Source organism: Leucopleurus acutus, assembly GCF_964270905.1.
Source record: "Leucopleurus acutus genome assembly, chromosome: 15".
NCBI lineage: Eukaryota > Metazoa > Chordata > Mammalia > Artiodactyla > Delphinidae > Leucopleurus > Leucopleurus acutus.
Window position 1 is genome coordinate 38,639,739 of NC_139157.1, and position 22,245 is coordinate 38,661,983.

Genomic DNA, 22,245 nt, shown 5'->3' on the forward strand with positions numbered 1-22,245 from the left:
CTAAAGGAAGAGAGGGAACAGAGAAAAATGGCATTGATGGTTTTAAATAAGGTAACGATGGTGGCCCCAAGGAGAGAAGATTAAGTGTGCCTGAAGAGGTCAGATAAGTTTTGACAACAAAGGTAGTTTTTATGTGAGGTCTTAAGAAAAACAATATTAGAGAGAGCAAGAAATGGGGGACTTTAGATTGGGAAAAGGAACAATGTGAGCAAAGGTGAAGAAATGGGTAATTGCATGGATGGACCTAGAGGGTATTATGCTAAGTGAAATAAGTCAGACAGAGAAAGACAAATATTGTATGATTTCACTTATATGTGCAGTCTAAAAAAGAAAACAAATGAACTAACATAATTCAACAGAAACAGTTATAGATACTGAGAACAAACAGGTGGTTGCCAGAGGGGAGGTGGATGGGGGTATGGGTGAAATAAAAGAGGGAGATTAAGAGGTACAAACTTCCAATTATAAAATAAATGAGTCCGGAGATGAAATGTACAACATGAGGAATATAGCCAATTATACTGTAATATCTGTGTATGGTGACACATGGTAACTAGACTTTTCATCGTGATGATTTTGTAATATAAAGAAATATCCAGTCACTATGTCATGCACCTGAAACTAACATAGTGTTGTAGGTCAATTATTCTTTAATTATTAAAAATATATGCATATATAGACACGGAGTAAATGCATCAAACTGCTCATGGTCATTACCTATGAGAGGTGGGGATTATGGGTGATTGTTACTTTTTAGTTTATCCTTTTATGTATTTCTAGTTGAATGCAATGAACATGTATCACTTGTAAAATTAGAAAGAAAACAATAAATGTCATTAAAAATGAAAACTAAATAAATCCCAACCTTATAATAAATTAGGAAATTGAAATATATGCTACATCTGAAGCTAATAAAAGAATAGAAATTAATCCAACAAAGTGTACCACTTTAAAAAGGGGAGAAAAGAACAATATATAAGAGTTCCAGTTCTGTCTTCACCAGTTCTCGACACTGTCAATTTTTCAAAAAACAATTCAATTGGTGTGTAGTAGTAATTTATTTACTTTAAAATTTTTTTTTACTTTTTAGTTTACATTTTTTTAAATGACTAACGTTGTAGAGTATCTTTTTACATGCTTGTTTGCCATTCGTATTTCTTCACGGGTGAAGTATTTGGATCTTTTGACATTTTAAAAAATTGGGTTGTTTTCTTACTGTTGAGTTTTGAGTTACGTATTTTGAATTCAAGTAAGTTATCAAACATACATATTGAAAACCTTTTGAAATGTATAATTACATGTGTGTTTAGAAACTGACAATCTATGTTAATTAGAATATGGGGTGGTGATGGGAGCAAAGAGTCTTCACTGAGGCAGGAACAAAGGCTACAGAAACCAAAAGGACCACTGGGTCCCTAGTCCTGCATAAAGAACAGTCCTCCAAGCCTACAAGGCAATGGTCAGGGGACACTCACAGCCATCTTCCTAAAATCACCAGTTTGGGGACATAGAACTTTCATAAGGGAATGTACTATGTATAGCATAGAATGCAAAAGACCTGAAGTTTTACAATAAAAGAGAGGAGTTTTATACTGATTTGTTTAAAATTAAACAACAGATTGTAGAAAGAAATTTGTTTTACTAAAAGTTAAGGATGATGAATCACACTAAATTTTAATGAGGAGAATTTTATAAAACAGGAACTTCAGGTATGTTTTGAAAAACTAATTATAAAATAAACATGATCCTTACCTTATTATTTCTTTCTGTGTTCATGGAAAGGTTGCCTAATTATGCTTAACACACATAATTGCTCCAAGGAGAAGCAACCCAAGTAGGGGATGCTGTAGCTTGAGAAAATCCATTCTCTACCAAAAGAATAGATAGCTCATCAATAACTGAATTAATACTATTTTTCCTTTCCTTAAGTGTCCTTGATGTTCGTCTAGAATGATTTAGGCAGTACCAGTGGGGAGGCAGGCAGATGATACATTCCTATAAGTAAGTCATGTTTATTCCTAATAAATTTTAAATATTGTAGAAACAATCACAGTAGTAGAGTCTGAGTTGTTTGGCTGCTTTCTTAGGGTACTAATTTATTTTTTAAAAGAAATCCTTAAGTTCTCAACTTAGAGATGATTAGAATAGAAAAATGTTTAAAGAACTACAGGAATTCTTGGGTAGCCTGTATCAGCTGTAATACACTATAGTACTCTTAATCTGTTGCTCTGTGCCCCTCACACTCCCCGCCAGCCCTCTCCTCTTCTAGTAATCCCAACTCCCTCATAACACAACCATCTACCAGTTTCTCCAGCCAAAAATCTAGCAGTCATCCTTTATTTCTCTCTGTACTTTAGCTCGTACATCCTTGCCATCAATAAAGCCTGCTGCTTCTACTTACCAAATATATCACAAAAGGGCTACTTCTCTCCACTGCCAGCACCTCAGCACCCCCCACAGTCCCTTCTCTACTAGACTACTTCAAACCCTCCAAGTGTCTCCATGCTTTCATTATGAATCATTCTCCGTAGAAGAGCCAATATCATCAACTTTAAAGGCTGGATCTCTATAGTACTTAATATATTTAAAAATATATAAAGAAAAATAGAGCTAACATTAACATAGCCACTAGGAAATTGATTGAACTAGGAAATAAAACTTTACCAACACATTTAAATCCCCTTATATATCTCTCCCCAATCAACTTTCCCATTCATTAACCTCCAACATTCCTGTATTTGATGTTTACCAACACACCTCTTCTGGGGGAATCTATTACATGTATCTGTAAGCAACGTATAAATACTATTTCTGCATTTTTAAAGTTTGATAAAATATTTAGCCATTCTCCCGTGACATTCTCTTCCTTAAAACTTAGTTCTAAAGAAGACCCCCCTTCACTCACAGAATGAAGACAGCTAGTGAGGTCATGTCCTGTGATGTTTCATAGACTCAGAGATGGCCCTAAGGTGACCTTGGTGTTTTCCCAAGAGTATAGATAGTGCATAAACAGTGTCAACCTCATGATACTTAAAACTGTCTGAACCTCAGTTTACACATGAAGTTTCCAGAAGAATGAATTAAAAGACTGAAAATTATCATATTAAAAATAATTCATCATACTTAGGGAAAAGTAATTTGTCTTATTGTATAAATGACAATTTCAACAAGAGTATAAATTAAATGCAATTATATAAACTGGAAGATAGGGTATTTACATCCAAACATCATTCTAGTAATGGGCAGTTTAGATACATTCGATATAATAAAAATTTAGGATGTTAAAAATATCTACATTTTGGGCATCATAAAAAAGCAAAGACAGGAATTCTTCCTGCCCACTCAGCAACTCGCAAATTTTTGCATAACAATTCCACAAACTGATCTCAGAAACAGAGCAATGATACATTTTCTATGAGTACAGACTGTGAAATACTATGGATTGTGCTTTATATAATACTGTTTGAGGCAATCTGTATAAGAAATAACATCAAGATTCATAATTGCACAAATCTGAAAGGCCTTACATTTCTCATCACAAATTACCCTACTGTCATAACTCACAAAGAAGTAATTGTAGTATTTTATAAACTGTTTACTGTCTAAGATTGCAAATTGTTTAGCTAATTCATACAAACTTTTTGGCTGCAAATCTTCAATGTCATAGGCCTGGGTCAGGGTATACTCCAGCTTCCAATTAGATTTTCCCTTTAGATTAGCATCTGTCAGGTTCAAGTAATACTGTAGCACATCCTATAGTTAAAAAGAGTAACAAAGCCTGGTTTGTTTTTTGGCATATGAAGTACTGCATATCAAGAAGAGTTCTTATTAGGATTTATGTGACATTCTTAATTTAAAGTACAGTCATTTTAAGAAGTGTGCATTGCTTTTAGAGAAAAAGAGTCCTGATAGAAAAATCTATATATTTTTTCATTTAAAAAGTAATGAGGGCTTCCCTGGTGGTGCAGTGGTTGAGAGTCCGCCTGCCGATGCAGGGAACCCGGGTTCGTGCCCTGGTCCGGGAAGATCCCACATGCTGCAGAGCAGCTGGGCCCATGAGCCATGGCCGCTGAGCCTGCGTGTCTGGAGCCTGTGCTCCGCAACGGGAGAGGCCACAACAGTGAGAGGCCCACGTACCACAAAAAAAAAAAAAAAAGAAAGAACATAATACAAAATAATCCAACTATACAGAGGGACTTACAAAATAAAAAGCGTTCAATTCACACACATCAGAAGTAACCACTGCTAACAGTTATATATAAATCAGTCATATGCAGGAGGTGGCTTGCACCAGCCCACAAATGCTGACTGTCAAATTTTCAGGCATCTTGCAAGTTAGTTGGTATCACTTTGGCAGCTTGAAATTGGCCATGATGGGAGTATTTATTCCATGGAAATTGGCAAACACTACAAATCAAAGCACTTTTCCCCCTGCCCGGTGAACCAGCTGTTAAACATTTACCAGCACTCCAGTGTGCTGTTCTAGACTTTATGTACAAAGAAATATAAGTATTTAGAATATATATACCTATTTCCTAACTTTTTGGCTTTTTAAAAAAATGAAATTAAACTATACAAACTGTTTTGTACTTTTAAAAATGATATAGTATTATATCAGGTACATCTTTCTATGTCAGTATACACACACACACATGCACACACACGTGTGTGTGTATCTGAGATTCAGATCCAAAAATAGGCAACTAATAGTTGTAAAAGAATTCCTTTGGGGACTTCCCTGGTGGAGCAGTGGTTAAGAATCCGCCTGCCAATGTAGAGGACACAGGTTCAAGCCCTGGTCCAGGAAGATCCCACATGCCGTAGAACAACTAAGCCTGTGCGCCACAACTACTGAGCCTGCGAGCCACAACTACTGAGCCCACGTGCCACAACTACTAAAACCCATGCACCTAGAGACCGTGCTCCACAACAAGAGAAGCCACCGCAATGAGAAGCCCCCACTTGCCGCAACTAGAGAAAGCCCACGTGCAGCAACAAAGACCCAATGCAGCCAAAAATAAATAAATAAATTAATTAATTAAAAAAATTCCTTTGGACTATTTTTCAATTGTTTTATCTCCTCATTTAATTTAGTGTTTATGGATTAAACCAGATTTTTTCTGCCCTATCTTTTCTTGTAAAAACATGCTCTAGGGATTAACAAATCTATCTCCTACTAAATTTACCTAGGAGAAGAATACAGTCACATCAATAGAGACTTTAACTGAGAAATTCTTTTCAAATTATATGTGTTGAAAGGGGCAGTACCCATAAGCTAAATGCCTGGCCTTTTGAGGCTGAATTGATATATAGAGTCATGTACCAGCTCCAGAGAGCTTTTGTCTCAAAAGTTCCAACTCAGTTTATTTTCCTTACAAAAAAAATTTTGCCAACATTTATTGAGTGCTTACTGTGAGCCAAGCATTTTTCCACGTGCTTTAAGAATAGTTGTTTGGGCTTCCCTGGTGGCGCAATGGTTGAGAATCTGCCTGCCAATGCAGGGGACACAGGTTTGAGCCCTAGTCTGGGAAGATCCCACATGCCGTGGAGCAACTAGGCCCATGAGCCACAGCTACTGAGCCTGCGCGTCTGGAGCCTGTGCTCCACAACAAGAGAGGCCGCCATAGTGAGAGGCCTGCGCACCGCGATGAAGAGTGGCCCCCGCTTGCCACAACTGGAGAAAGCCCTCGCACAGAAACGAAGACCCAACACAGCCATAAATAAATAAATAAATAATTAAAATTTAAAAAAAAAGAATAGTTGTTCATGTAGTCCTCACAGCAACTCAGTGAAGTCAGTAATATTTTAATCCCAGTTTTAAGGGTAATAGACTAGGACACAGAGAAGTAGGGTAAGACCACTCATGAGACAGTATGGTTTCAGAGCCTACATTCTTCTTCATAGCTATGTTCAGGAGAAGAGTAATTAATAACAAATATGGAGTAGTGAAAAGTTTCAAATGTATGTAAGTCCACAAACAAGGCGCTACCCAATGAAACCCTTATCTAAGTAAATGTGAAGACCTTAGAAGACAGAAACAGCTTCCCAAAGGCTAACCTCATAAACCCACACTTAGAAAGTGCTGACATTCCAAATATAAAAAAGCAGAAAAACATCCTGAGATTTCAACATAAAGTACGACTCACAATAGCTGTGCTGAAAACATTCAACTAAACTAATGAAAACTACAAAGATATGCATAAATATGGGGTCAATTCTAAAATTGTACCAACTTACCAGTAATTTATAATCACGAGGATCATATTGAAATAGTCTGACACCAGGATTGTTGGTCTGTTTTTCTAAAACACTCTTCACTGGACTAACAGCAGGAGCCACAAACAAAGAATTTATCGGATTTCCTAGACAAAATATATGTACATAAACATACGTTTTTTAATAATTGAGTTTAACTGTATTAAAAATATGAACAAATTCCAGATTAAGAGGTTAACAGAAGTAACGGCCAAATGGTGTGTGATGCTTGATGGACCCTGATCTGAAACAACACTAAAGAGACACTTTTGAGAAAATAGGGGAAGTTTTACTATGAAGAGATTAAAAGAATTATTGTTGATTTTGTTAGGTAAGTCAATGGTATTATTATTATGTAAGTTATCCATATACTTAGCATGTAGGGCTGAAATACAGTTGATGTATGAGATTTATGTTCAAGTACTTCAGAGAAAAAAGAATAAAGAATCATAGATAAAATAAATGTGGCAAAATCTTGACAGATATTGAATATAAGTGATGGTACATGGGGGTTTGTCTTATAATTCTCTCTACCTATATATATATTTGAAATTTTTCGTAATAAAACTATCCAACTTATTACAAGTACACACACACAAAATAGACAAGGCTAGTTTTTTTTGTACTCTACCTATAACAATATTCCAATAATTATATAATAAGAATTTGATTTAAGTGTCACCATGTTTTACACATATCTGCTATAACAGCAATCCCCAACCATTTTGGCACCAGGGACCAGTTTTGTGGAAGGCAATTTTCCCATGGGTGGGGGGGGAGGGTGACGCTTCAGGCGGTAATGGGAGCGATGGGGAGTTATGGGGAACAGCAGATGAAGCTTCGCTCTGGGCGGCCCCGTTCCTAACAGGCTGCAGACAGCAGTCCGCAGCCCGGGGGTTGGGGACCCCTGTATTATAGAACTAAATTTCTGAGTAAAAAAGCTATCAAATGCTGAAAATGGTCATTTTTACCAAGCCCACTCATTCTAGATGAAGAAGGTAAAGCATTTCAAAAATGTTCCCCAGGGCTTCCCTGGTGGCGCAGTGGTTGAGAGTCCGCCTGCCGATGTAGGGGACACGGGTTCGTGCCCTGGTCCGGGAAGATCCCACATGCCGCGGAGCGGCTGGGTCCGTGAGCCATGGCCGCTGAGCCTGCGCGTCCGGAGCCTGTGCTCCGCAACGGGAGGCCACAACAGTGAGAGGCCCACGTAACGCAAAAAAAAAAAAATGTTCCCCAATTACTGAAAAAAAAAAAAAATACATATTGATTTTTCTCCTGGCTGACTACTAAAAAATCAGAACTCTTATTTTGTTAACTCTCAGTTTTCTTGCCCTTATACAGAAGTTATCTTTAAAAATAGATAATCGTTGTCTTATTTAATGCTAGAGCTTCTTCTATTTTTTTTCTTTTAATGCTGAGTAGATGACAATGTCGATAAGCACTTAAAAGTAGGAGCTTAATTTATTTTAAACCAACAGTAAATTGTGCTTTGCTCTTTAAATTCTGAGAAGTAAATCTAATCATATCAAAGGAAACTTGAGTCTAGCAGGTAAATAAAAAAGAGTGATTCTCTAAACTTGAGGACCTAAAAGAACATTTGAGTGAACTGAGGGTTTCAGAGGCTTTTGTGTCAACAGCAGTCAAATGATGACGGCCTTGTGGAGCTAAAAGGAAGAAACCCAGTGGCAGGACTAAATATGATTTGGACAGTTGCCATCACTCACAGAAGGTAACTGAGAAAAAGCAGGTGCTGGCAGGTAGATTTAATAAAACTTTTAATTTACTGGATCAGTAAAAATTAATGGATTTTCACTATTTTGTTCTAGCATCTTGGACTGAGGAGATGCAAATAGAATGTTATATTACCTTTTTTATCTGAAAGAACCATAATACTATCTCTGTGAGTGTGTCCATAAAATTGTCCTGCAATGATGTTACTGTATTTTCTAAAAATATCTATCAATTTCTCATTATAGTATTCTCTCATTGCCGTGATGCTCCTTGAATAAGGCAGGTACCCCACTGGAACATGAGCTATGATGTACACCTGGAGAAAGAAACACAAAGAGGACTGATGAGAATCTTTTCGCACATTTTTCACAACAAAATGATTTAGATACCCAAGATTGGAAGTATATTAATTAAATTTTAGAAAGCAAATATACCATTTCTCCTATTTATTTACCAAAAAACAGATGAAATTATGAAACTATTAATGGCCCTATATTTGCACTTGTCTATTGGAACTACATGGTTTATGACATAAGGTAACTGTGACATTGCTCAAATTTTTTAAAAAAATATCAACAGATGTCAATCAATCCCCAGAGCAATAAAAGCAAAATAAAACAAGCAACAACAGCAGAGGCAAATCACAGTGTTTCATGTAAGAATATCTTTAAATTTTAATACTTTTATTAATACCTGACCCCACTCAAGTCTAATAAGTATACAAGTTTAACCCTCTGTTCATCCCATGATGATGTTGGTCTACGGCATCTACCTTCTCCTTATTTTGCTGAGAGATGTTCAGTGTATTTTCTAGCCATTCAAACTGATTTGCTGGGTCAGTCTTATTTAGGGTCACGATATTTGGGCCATAGTATAAGTTTGTGTTGAGACTGATGATCCTGAAGTTCAGATTAGTTGAAACTTTCTGTGAATAAAAGCCACCTATAAAAACAAATTTGAAACACATTCTGGAATAATACACACACAGATACATATACACTGTGAAAGCAAAATCTTAATTAAGGTTTTCAATCCATTTAGGCAAGTTATACTTATTTCTTATTCTTTAGTTTGCACATACATAGGCTGTCATTGGATAAGAATCAGATTTAACAAACATTTATTGAAAACCTACTATGTGTCAAGTCCAATGCTGCCACTTCCACAAATTGAGGTAACAACAGTTGTATCCAACATTCACTTGAAAAGATAACTAAGTGTTTTGGCACTAGGCAATGAGGTACTGAATTTTATAAAAGAAAGATTAATACATCAACTTCTACTTTTGTATGTTTGGGGAATTAAGATAAGAGATATTGTGAAATCTAAAATCCAAAGAATGGGAACACACATGGATCTTGCCAGAGAATACTGAGGAAGAAATGTCAAATAAACCAGAGCTGCTACAATCTCAGGTGAGATGAGGCTTAAAGGTATAACCCCACTCACACCTGTGAACCAGTGATGACAGAACACCCTGCTCCCGTGGCACTTTCAGCCACTGGGACCCTGACCCTGCTTTCTTCGCCCTGGGCCCACTCACCATCCATGCCACTCCCCGGCTTTCAAACATGATAAGGCCTCCAGAGAAACTGGGCACAGGGACTCTGCAGAATTGGCACACCCAAGCAAACATTAAAGATCTAAGTCTAAACAACATGAACTGAGATAAAAAATAGAGATAAAATAGGAATGAGTAAATCTTTCACTTACCTTTCCTTAGAGTACTAATAGCTTCTTCATCCAGCCATGGCTTCCAGAGGCTTGCTACTGCATTGTACACCTTGCTGGTGAATACAGGCAGTTGATCCTGGCCACAAACAATATAATCCACCAGTGAAACTCTGAAGATATGTGGATGAATTAATGTAAATATCACTTGAGCAGTTACTACTATGTTAGGCATCTGGAGATGCAGGAATACTAGATAGACTTGATTTTCAAGGATTTACAACTTAACTGGGGAGATGGAGGACAAAATGCAACCAATCATCTGTAAGACAATGTGCCAGGTACCACCACAAGGGTTCTGGGAGTGGAAAAGCAAGAACAATCAAGTCTAGCCCAGAGAGTCAGCAGGGAGAGTGAAAAGAGCATTTGAACCAGAACTTGAATAATGATTTCATCAAGTTGACAAGAAAGGGAATCAAAGCAAAAATAATGGCCCAGACACCAACACAGTGCCATATACAGAAACAAGCCCTTGTTTCAGCGTGATTGGGGTTTAGAATGGACGTGAGAATATGCTTATTATAGAGACACTGAAGGCAGGTTTTAGCCTGAATATGTAGGACCTGGTGTAGCATGCCTAGGAGATGGATTTCAGAATTAAACAAAGTCCTCTGGAATGTTAATACTAGTATAAAGCTTTTTAACTTCTTGAATGAAGACTTATAACCACATGTTTTTGATTTTTTGTTTGTTTTATTGGAGTATAGAGTTGCTTTACAGTGTTGTGTTAGTTTCTGTTGTACAGCAAAGTGAATCAGTTGTACATGTACATATATCCTCTCTTATTTAGATTTCCTTCTCATTCAGGTCACCACAGAGCACTGAGTAGAGTTCCCCGTGCTATAAGGGTGTGGTAAAAAGGGAACCCTCCTGCACTGCTGGTGGGAATGTAAACTGATACAACCACTATGGAAAACAGTATGGAGGTTCCTTAAAAAACTAAGAATAGAACTACCATATGACCCAGCAATCCCACTACTGGGCATATACCCTGAGAAAACCATAATTCAAAAAGAGTCATGTACCACAATGTTCACTGCAGCTCTATTTACAATAGCCAGGACATGGAACCAACCTAAGTGTCCATCGACAGATGAATGGGTAAACAATATGTGGCACATATATACAACGGAATAATACTCAGCCATAAAAAGAAACGAAATTGAGTTATTTGTAGTGAGGTGGATGGACCTAGAGTCCGTCATACAGAGTAAAGTAAGTTAGAAAGAGAAAAACATGTTTTTGATTTGAAGTCTCTTTATGTCAGCCTAAATCATATCGTTCTGATTTTTTAAATAATATATGTATAATACATTATACCGTATTTTTATCATCCTATTTTATCATATTATAATAAAGTATCTTTATGGTGACATAAGCGCAGGGGAAGAAAAAAAAGTCAAGAAAGTACATACTGAATAAAAACCCAGAAATCATTTGTGAAATTGGGTAATTATTCCTATTTTTCATTTCAAAAAATTATGGTAAAAAACTGAAGCCATTTTCTTCACTCTCTTCATTTCCTTCTCTATATTGGTGACACAGACCTATTTCTTAAAGGAGTTTCCCTGTCATCAGTAATTAAAATTCTTAGATTTTTTTTTTTAAAGATGACACCCAAGTCACATTAGTTCCTAATACATGTGCCTAATACATAATGAAAATACAAATATATTCAGGGCAAGTAATAAGCAAATGACTTCTTTTAACTGAAACTGATTATCCAAAGGATATTTTCAATTTGTGTCAGCGATCAGAGTCATCTGTCTGAAAATTACACAATGGCTTAGGCCAATCTAAATTCTGATTAAAAATTGGTAATTATCATCATCATCATCAAACACCTAATATCTTAGCCATTTGTTTACATTGGGATGGATGCCAAGATACTGGTATGGTCATGTAGAATCAAAATTATATAAACATTGCTCTAGATTTTTCTGTCTATTTTAAGTATGAAAAACATGAGCACCAGAGAAGTTAAGTGATTTATCCAGGGAGAGCTGGTCAGTCCCAGAGCTGGGTCTAAATCCCAGGTCTTTCTACCATCACTCTTACATCCAGTTATCTATTGCACAATGGGAAGTGACCCACTCACCAGTTTGGTAGCACCAGCCTTGCCATTGTAGGAGTACCTGAGGACCCTGGCCCAGACTGCTTCCTTGCGTGGCAATGGGAAGAAATCCCTGGGCTGTCCACACAAATATCTACTTCTGATGTAGTGGGTGGGAATTTGCGTCTGTATTTGTATGTTGATGTAGCTATGTTTAAATACATGTTTATGGGGTTTTAGTGGAGAAATAACACATCCGATTTATTTGTTACTAACATTCACTGGAATTTGATCTCAGATATGAGAAGTCTCCAGGAGAATTTGTTGTAGGGCTTTCGTGTTACATCTGACCTTCCTGAAACTGGGATGGAAGGTTTTCAGGTATAAGGTCATAAGCTAGGAAGAGAAAAAAATTAACTGTTTAAGGTATAAAGGCTGCCAGTTTATCCTAGCTGTACATATAATCGGATATATTTTAGAAGTTGGATAGCATCTATATCTTTGAATTATTATAAGATTTGGCTTTGCAGAAAGAAGGCAGAGATAAAAGTAAAATAAAACCAGTCCTCAGGGGAGTTAGGAAACATGTGTCCCATGTCACTGCTTCATGCTACAAAACCACCACTTCACTTACTGAGGGCTTATTATGTGCCAGGTAGGAAACTATGCCCTTTCCACATAGTGTCGCTAATTCTCCCCAAAACTTTGCAAAGTAGGTATTACTGCTCTTGTTTACAAATGATCAGGGATAATTATGTGCATTATCCAAGTTGCTCAAGCTATTAGAAGCAGGACAGAACAGGTTTTTAACTTCCAGTGAATGTGACTCTAAACCCCACACGTTTTCTATTACAACAGTCTGCCTGTCACATAAAGCATATAAAAACAATGTGTGTAACCTCTGATTCCTGGAGATTGCCCATTCCCAAGCCTCTGCCCTGTGCGGTCTAACATCTCAACAGTAACAAAAGCTGACCACTGGTTGAAAGGCCAACTCGCAAAGACTCATATACTGTTCATCTCAAAACAGGAGGCCGGGCTCAAGAAGTCACTTGAAACTTAAGCTTATCATAGAGTGCAACTTTTCAAAGTCACATTATTCACATTAATTAAGTATTATAATCAAAACCTTCATTAAGCAGCCTTTGGACATGAGATGGAAAAGATATGCTAAACCAAAAGAAAAATGTAGACAAAGAAAGGTATGAAAGTAAATATAATGTTTAGGAAATATTGATATGTCAGTCTGGCAAGAGTAAAGGATGTGTGAAAGGATGTTTGTTTAACTGAACACAAAAGATCCAGGATGTGGGCTCTCCCACTAAGTAACTGTGAGCACCGGAACAAGCAACTTAACATTTCTGGGCCTCAGTTTTCTCTTCTGTAAAATGAAGAGTTCATCTAGACAAGGGGTCAGCAAACTTTTTCTATGAAGGGTCAAAAAATAAATATCACTTTAGGCTTCTGGGCCATATAGTCAATGTGGCAACTATTCTACTCTGCTGTTACAGCACACAAGCAGCCACAGGCAAAACAGAAAGCACAGCCACGGCTGTGTTCCAGCAAAACTTTATTTACAAAAACAAGTGTCACACTGCATTCGGACGACAGGCCCTAGTTTGCCAAGCCCTGAGCTAAACAACAATCTCTAAGATCTCTTGAATCTGAACAAATCTAAGATTCTACACTGCTATAGCTGTAACCAGCGCCGCTATCCGATTGTTATGCACAGGCTGTTTAATAAACAGCCACCCTAATAGGTTGAAGCCTGGGCCGTATCAGGCATAAAAAATATTCTGAACATGCTCTCTACCTTGAATCACATCTTGAACATGGACCTCCCTTTTGGGTTCTTATGATGATTTGCTATGCTTTCGTTTTTAATCACAATCCAGCTTAGATCAGAGTATGGGTAGTTTAGTAGGCCTAATAGAAATTCTGAAAAATGTAAACATTTGTCAACATTAACCGTTTTTGCTAACCTGAACATGGAAATTCAAATGAACAAAATTATTCAAAAGAAAGGAGAAACTGAGGAAGAATACAAAGGAAATCAAGAATTAATAACTCACAAACTAGGTAATTTGATTCCAAAATCTCGCTATGGATATAACTTTTTTTTTTTTTTTTTTTGCGGTACGCGGGCCTCTCACTGTTGTGGCCTCTCCCGTTGCGGAGCACAGGCTCCGGACGCGCAGGCTCAGCGGCCATGGCTCACGGACCCAGCTGCTCCGCGGCACACGGGATCCTCCCGGACCGGGGCACGAATCCGTGTCCCCTGCATCGGCAGGCGGACTCTCAACCACTGCGCCACCAGGGAAGCCCTGGATATAACTTTTTATGAACTATTAGGAGTCCCTTTCAAGTCCCCAAAGCACTTGTCTTGCCTTCCTCGATGGTTAGCATTAAGAGCAAACTCCACCTCCATGAGCGCCCCTCCCACGCCCTATCATCGGCTAGTTATCAGCATAATTTTGACACTGTTGATGGAAAAAATCCTTTAAGCATTTCTAGAAGTTGTGGTCAAATTTACCTGTGGCCAATAGTCATGATTACCCAGTGCAGGGAAAACCTGGAGATTTGGAAAGAGACTCTGGACTGTGGCTGTCATATTAGCAATCACATTTATGACCGTGTCTGTTGAGAGCTCACGCACTGGAACATGAGGTGGGCTATCCCTGAAAAGGAGACAGAATCATAGAGAACAAAATCAGTTGCTATAAAAAGTCACTAGACTCCCGTGTAATGCCTTGCTGTATTGTCATTGTCAAATTCCACTATAAATCAACAGATGATAAAGAGTTGATAAACTACTCTTCATTTACCTTTGTCCCACAGGGAAGCCTATACAAAAGAAAATTTGTGAAATACAAAAGATAAACTGGAAATCTCAGTCTATTTCACTGCCTGACTGAAGATTTGTAAGAGGCAAAAATTTTTAGCAATTAAAAGCACAGATTCCAGGGCCAGAAGTGCCAGGTTTGCCATTTATTAGCTGTGTGCACTTGGGCAAGTTACTTAGATACTCAGTGCCTTCATTTCCTTATCTGTAAAATGGGAATAATAATATCCATTGTGAAGATTAAATGAGTTACAATGTATAAATTAAAACAGTGCCAAGGTCATTACTTCAGGTCCAGGAAATATTAGGCCTCTTCACTCTGTCATGATGGATGGAATTTGTTAATTACACCACCAGAAGATGATGTTTGCAAAATCGCTATCACAGGTTAACTCCCATTGTTGCCTTTTGTTTTTGGATTATTTAATCAAGACCTATTATCACATTAATAAACACCTCAAGACACTGACACAAATACGCCGTTTATGGATTCATCTCTTAGTTAACATGGAAATATTTCTAGAGCCTGTATTCTAAACAAACAAACAGAGAAACAAAACTGGGTCTTTTAAAGTTTTTCTTATCCCTAATGATGTTGATTAATTTGATCTAGTATTTTTTTAAACCCCAAGAATTCTTAAAACGTAATATATATGCTTATGAAATTCGGCATTCTAATGAAGTTTAGGACACTGTAGATACATACTGAGTAACTAAGGGTATTTATATAATCACTCACCCTGTCCATATCATAAAAGATGCTTCCTGTCCTGAATTTTTAATAAAATCAAATGCTGACAGAATGAGGTGATAAGGAGAATCACATAGAACATCTCCAAAAGGGCCAGGGTTGGAGGCACTTGCACCTTTCGAGGAAGCGCACACTTTTGTGTGGTCATCTGTGATGTGGTAAGTAGGGTCTAAGTGTAAGTCAGTCACGTGCCAAAACTGTCCTGGTGATGAGAAAATAAATGCTGTTAAATCTACTTCTCTTTTGGAATTCCCATACCAATATTTACAATATGACAGTTGCTCCACCCTGTGATAGAGGAAAGCCTTAGTCATTTAAATATTCATATGCCCTGAAGTTAAATACACTCCCTGTCAGAAATAAGGATTCTAAAGACAATAGGAAGACTTTACTAGAATTTACTATTTACACACATCAGAACTGATGAAGTCCCTCAAAGCATGACTACTTAATAAAGACTACAGGACAAACATAAGTTTGCATATATGGAGACATCCTTCTGGGAAGTCAATAATAATCCCATATTGTATCTTAATAGCATGTCTCCTTCCTTGTAGAATTTAAGGTTTTAGAATTTATTTATTTTCTTGTAGAAAAATGGACAAAAAATATGATGTGTTTTGTTAGGGTCACACAGTGAATAGATTGCAGAACTTGTAACTAATAAATCTCACTCCTAATTTCTTGTAAAATCTTGCCTCTCAATATTAATGAAAAAAAGAGTCTTCAGTTTAGCTTTCAGCCCAAAATAGCCACTGCCAGAGGTTCTTAAAAGCTATTTAACAGAGGAACATCTTCTATCATACACTTGTATAAGATGTTTATAATATTAAGGGAAGCATTTGTTAAAGAAGATGCTTCCACTGGGTTTTCAGGGAGAAGCCCAAGACCCACTTGATAGCACCCCTGATTGGAAATCATCTTGAGAAAGATTCTTTCATTGAAGGAAACACAGGTTAATCATAGTAGTATCTCTCTTTATTAAGTATTTACTATGTGCCAGACATTGTGATAAGCAATTTAAATATACTGTGTCATTTCATTCTCAAAACTACTCTCTGAAGTAGGAATCACTGTTCTCATTTTAGAGTTGAGAAATTAATGCTGGATCAGTTAGAATATTTGCTCTAGTATATACAGCTTAATAAATGGCAGAGACAAAATCTGACGCCTCATTTTGAAGGGCCCTCAAGTTTGCTTATACTTAATTCACATATATCTTCAGTGATTTTGCTGCCTTCTCATATGTGACCAATAAACTGTTTTAATATTGAGACTTTTTCACACTTTGAATTTGGAGCTCACTCTGATTAGGACTAATTTACAATAGGAAACATCAGAAGTGACATAGCAGCAGTACTACACCAGAAGCATGGAGCAAATAAGTAGAATGCAAACTTTTATCTATACAAATGATAAAAGCTAAGTATGATAAAAGCTAAGTATGCACCTTGGATAAAACCCAAAGCTGGATAATAAAGTAGAAAACTGAAAGCAGTTTACTTAAGGTAGAAAAGGTGTACTATATTTAGGATGTTATTTCTTTGCAAAGTTGTTGTAATTTTATAACACATTTAAGTTCACAGCTAAGAAGTGGTAGACAGAAGATCCAGAACAAAGTAGTCATTAAATAGTCTTTATGGTCAATTACTTGGTATTCAGCCCCCATTTGAAAACATTTGCCAAGAGTTATTTTCTTCCATAATGCAGAAAGTACTGCAACTCTTTTTCCAGCTTGGACACACTTTACCCAGCACATAAAGTGGTTTGGCAGATAGCTCAGAATCATCCTGGTGGCTGCCCTTCCTTGGGGTATAAATATATACTGCATCTCTATTTTACGTAAATATGTACATTATTATTCATAGAATGTTAAGGTATGTAGTAAACTACACACAGAACAGCACAGTGTTATGGTTAAGGATGGGGGCTCTGGAATCAGACTGCCTTACTTCAAATCCAAGCTCTTCTTCCTAATCTAGTTGTATGATCTCGGCCTGTTTCATCTGTAAAATGGGAATAATATTATTGTCTACTGAACGAGGGTTAAGTGACTTAGTAGCAGAAAGAGCCTGGCATCCGGTAAGCTCAACATTAGTTGTATTATTATTCATTTGTAATGTCAAGCTTGCATCTGAGATTGAATTTCCTCATTTCCAAGTAGTAGCTGAAATGTATTGAGTACTTCCTGTAAGTTTAATACTGTTTCTTATGCTTTACGTGTATTGACTGACCATTATTTCCATTTTACAGGTAAGGAACTGCAGCACTCAGAAATTAAGTGCAAGTCACGTATGTCATATGCAGCAGAACCAAGACAGCAATTCAGGAAATCTGACTCCAGAGTCCACATGGCTCTTAACCACTGCACACAGTACCTCTCTGTGCGTGCTCACATTCAAATGTCCTTCCAGAAAACAGAAGTCCTTCCGTCTCACTTGCCTGGTGTAAGATAGATAACAGCTACACCTATAGGGGATACTGTGACAAGTAAGGGACATGAAATTATTAATATATTAAACTTTGTAAAACAAAACTGGAAACACATTAAGGACACATTCCTCTGATGTAACCTATTACCTGGATTTATATATCCCCAGCATCCAGAATACGTCTGACCTATAGTAGGTCCTCAACAAACATTCTTTAATTAGGCACAGGCAGATTCAGAATTTCCTCAATATCACATGGTGACTCAGTAATGAAAGCTGAAATGGAACCAGTCTCTCCAGACTTGCAGTCTAGCGCCCTTTCCACTACATTGGATTGCTAGACAGATAAGTGAGGAATAATTATTTAGGTGCACTGAAGGGTGTCTTTAAATAGAAGCCAAGAATGGAGCCCTGACAGGTTCTTAACCTGGGGTTTATGAATAATGAACCTCTGGAGGCCTCACCTCCCACCTCTAATGAAATTTGTACAAAATACTGTGTGTGTGTGTGTGTGTGTGTGTGTGTGTGTGTGTGTGTGTGTGTGTCCAAGGCCAGAGACCTGGCCTGTGGCAGAGCCCACACTTCAATTGATTCTCTGGTTCGCAGTCCAATGTTCTTTTCACTACACAACAATTGCTTTCTTGTTCTGCAGATAATCTTTAAAAAGATCCCCACATATGTATATGGGTATATGTGTGTGTGTTGTAAACATATCTGGATAAATGCTCAAAACAATCTTATCTTATCTTTGGGATAATGTATCCCAAAGAAGCTAGTATATCATAATTCAGATGTTTGGACATATGGTTGTTGTTTAAAATAGGTGTTTTTGTTTATTTCTTTATAATGTCAGTTCCTACCAAATACTCCATCAGGTCCTGACTTACTAAATCTAAAAAATTGTGGCCAAACACAACCAGGTGAAGTCTCCCTGGGCTATTGTCCTCTGACCACTGGGACTTGACAGGACAGAAAGTTGAGACCGGGAATTGGCACACACACACACACACACACATACACACACACACACCACGGTGTAAAGAAGTCCTAGCATTTGGGGTGGGAACAGGGGGAGAGGGAAGGTCACATCAAGCGGAAAGCATATGAATTAATATATCCAATGTGAACCTGCTGAATGGACACTTCAGCAGGTCTTTGAACCTTGGTTCCCCCTCTCCCTCTCTCTTCCCCAGGTGTAGCTTCCCTACAGAAACAGGGCGGTGTGAAGTGGAGACTCACTAGACCCCAGAAAGCTGTCATTGAGGCCTTCAGCAATCGGATCCTTAAAACCAAAAGGTGCATTTGCCATGCATTGGCCTCTGGCATCCTAGGACATTTTATCTCAAAATCCTAAACAGCCACATAATTAAAGAAAAACAGCTTTAATGAAGGCAGAAACCAGCAGCATGCATAAGTATTTGAGGACAATTTCTTGTTACCACTGACAGTTGGGAAATAAGATTGACAGTTCTTGCTTTCAACTGCCTGACAGCTGAGTCATGAGGACTTGGCTCCTGAACAAACAGGAGGCATTTTTTGCCCAGAGCATTTCCGAAATCATGTGAGAGTCAAGTGATGGAGAAGAGAGGAGGCTTCAGAGCCAAGTACTAAGCTGTTTCAGGGACAGCTATGCCCAAACCACAGAACACAACTCCACCCATCCCATTTCTCCCCCTCTAGATAACAAAGCAATTATGTTTAAATTTGAGTCAGGGAGGTGAGGGTGGGCACCTTGACCTTTAGCACTGAAGGCTCAGGTGGCATCACAAAATCTCTCATTCAACGTTTATCCATTCTGGACCAGTGGTTCTCAGACTCTAGCATGTATCACAATCACCTGGACGATTTGTTAAACAGATCGTTGGGGCTCAATTCTCCGAGAGTTTCGGGTTTGGCAGGTCTGGGGTGGGGCTAAAAACTTGCATTTTTAACGCGTTTAAGCGTTGCTGGTGCTTCTGGTGCCGGACCCCACTTTGAGAACCAATTTTGTACAGGCGCTGGGCTAAGCGTTGGGAATGAATTAACATCGGCCCTGCCGGCGGGGAGCCCAGGGGCGTCCAGGTAAAGTGAAGGCCCCGTGCGTTCTAACGTAGACTACCAGCGCGGAGCGCCAGGGCCGCAACCGCGCTGGGGTTGGAGGGGTGGGAAGAAAAGGCCACCAAATTTGACGCGCAGAACAGAAGAAACTCAGTCCCACTGAAATTTACGCTGCTGAGAAGCTGAAACCCCGCAGCTCCCCCTCTGCTCTGGGCAGATTCGGGGCCTCTGGAAATGCGGGACACCCAGCCCCCAGCTTCTTTTTTCCTTGAGACACCCAGTTTTTCCTTCCTTTCCTCCGGGCACAAAACACACCTGGAGACGCAAAGCGAAAACAAGTGCACGGGAGGAGCAGCGGCCCTCACTGTCCGCAGCCAGTCCCGGCCTCCCCGCCGAGCCGAGCTGGCGCTCGTGTCCTTCCGTCGCCCTCGCCCTCCCCGCGCCCCGAAGGGGGAGTCGCAGCCCAGAGCCTTGGCTGGGGCCACTGCTGCCCACACGCACTTTTCTCGGCTTTGCGCAGGCGCTCTGGCCGCCGCTCCCGAGCAGCTCCCAGCAGGATAAGGGTACAGACGACTCACCCACCGCCGGACTGGGACTCGGGCCGCCAGCGGGAGCCAGAGGCAGTCCGAGGCCGGGGCGGCAGTGCCAAGCAGCCAGCAGGCAGCAGACGAGCGCGCGCAGACGCGCCATCGCGGGTCGCGGCCACGGGCCTGGGAAACCTATTACAGTCCCGGGGCTCCACACGACCGTAGGGTCCGGGGCTGGGGAGGAGGAAGACCTCTGCTGGGGTTGACGCCCAGTGGTCACGTGAGAGGGCAGAGTCCTTAATGAGTAGGTTCGGTTGACTTTCAACAGCTGTCTAGCTATAATCTGGCTTTTCCCGTTGCTGTTTGTGTCTCAACGTCAGTAACTGGCCTGGGAAGGAATGTGCTTGGAGCAACCCCTCGCAGATCATCTTCCCTAAGTGCCACCTGACCCCGAGCGCATGGGACTCCTCTGCAGAAGTGATGCAGAGAACCTCGAAGTGTCTCGATTTGAACTAGGTCAGCAGAGATTTGGGATACAGTGGATCTGAGTGTGGGCCCTCGACCAGCAGTGTCAGCACTACCTGGGAAGTCTAGTTAGAAGGGAAAATTCCCAGGCCGGGCAGGGACCTACTGAGCCACAAACTCTGAGGGTGAAGCCTAGTCGTTTGTGTGTACAAGTCCTCTACGTGACGCTAAAGTGATGGTGATGTTTGAGAACCACTGCTCAGAAAACACTAGGTTTCAGTTTTTTATCCGTCTGGCTTTTTTTCTTTGTTTTTGAAACTGAGAACAATGTCTCAGAACCATATTCTATGCATTCCAGAGATATACAAAAATCATAGAACTGGTTGATTTTACTCTTCAAGGAATTTTTGAAGATACTCAGTCTGACAAAGGAGCCAAGATCCCCAAACTTCGTTGGGTTCTGTGGTCCTTCTATTACCATTTATGAGGATGCTGACTTCTTTTAGATAAGGGAACATGTAGTTTAAATTTGTAGGGCGTGGAATTCCTCTGAAGAAGAAAAAACCCTCCAGAATTACTAACCTCATAAAAGATGTTGTAAAGTGTATTTGTTTCCCAACAGAGAAAACCTTATTTTGTATGCTGTGTAATTTAATGGGAAAGTGTCTCATGAAACGGGCTTTGAAATGGGAGTTAGGGTGCCTCTATTTTATGCTTCATATGCTGCCAGGGCTGTTCAAGTTCTGCTTCAGCTTTAGGATGAATCAAAAGCCTTTGGAGAACCAAAGTGCTTTCCTATTGTGGAAAAAATTGTCCTTGGAGTTTCTCAGTCAACAACCTCAAGAGTGTGGAGGAAAATGGAGCAAGATTTAAAAAAAAAAAGGAAAATGGATGTGAGAGAACAACTCTAAGGACAGCAATATAACTTGCATGTTTCTAGGACAAGCATTTTGAAAGATAGAAAAAGGATTTTAAAAAATTGTAAAAATAGCAATTCTCACTCTTTTGCCAATTTTCAGTCAGCTTTACTGGAAGTAAATTGGTTGTGAAATAATTCTTCTTAACTAAGCATAAAATATGGCGTACACATTTTGAAACCTAAGAAGTGCTTGCAGTTTTAAAAAGGCAACATATTGAGTTAATGGGTAGAAACACTATCCTCCCTTTGACTCCCTCTGCTTTCTTTTGTTTTCCTTTATACCCTCTCTCTGAGGAGCACAAAGCTACAGTGCCTTACCATCTATGGGTGTATACCTCACACCTGGGCACGTATTTGTAGGTCCCCATGTTCCAGGTGTAGGTGTAATTTGTTGTGAGCGTGTGTATCTGGGTGAGAGACTGCACCAGTGACAAAGTGGTTCGTGACTAGATTTCACAAGACAACCTTTAGCATAGTCAGTATCTGAGATCTTGGAATTTCA

General features: G+C 39.1%; 1 protein-coding gene across 1 annotated transcript; it reads right to left on the reverse strand.

Annotated features, from left to right (window-relative positions):
* Window positions 1-489: 489 nt before the first annotated feature.
* SMPDL3A (sphingomyelin phosphodiesterase acid like 3A) lies at window positions 490-20,586 on the reverse strand. Its single transcript, XM_082855835.1, has 8 exons — window positions 20,411-20,586; window positions 15,352-15,565; window positions 14,304-14,448; window positions 9,700-9,796; window positions 8,759-8,928; window positions 8,122-8,302; window positions 6,238-6,362; window positions 490-3,753 (listed from the first exon to the last, which is right to left on the reverse strand). Exons 1-8 carry the CDS (start codon window positions 20,520-20,522, stop codon window positions 3,436-3,438), a joined length of 1,362 nt encoding a protein of 453 aa, XP_082711961.1. The 5' UTR covers window positions 20,523-20,586; the 3' UTR covers window positions 490-3,435.
* Window positions 20,587-22,245: the final 1,659 nt, after the last annotated feature.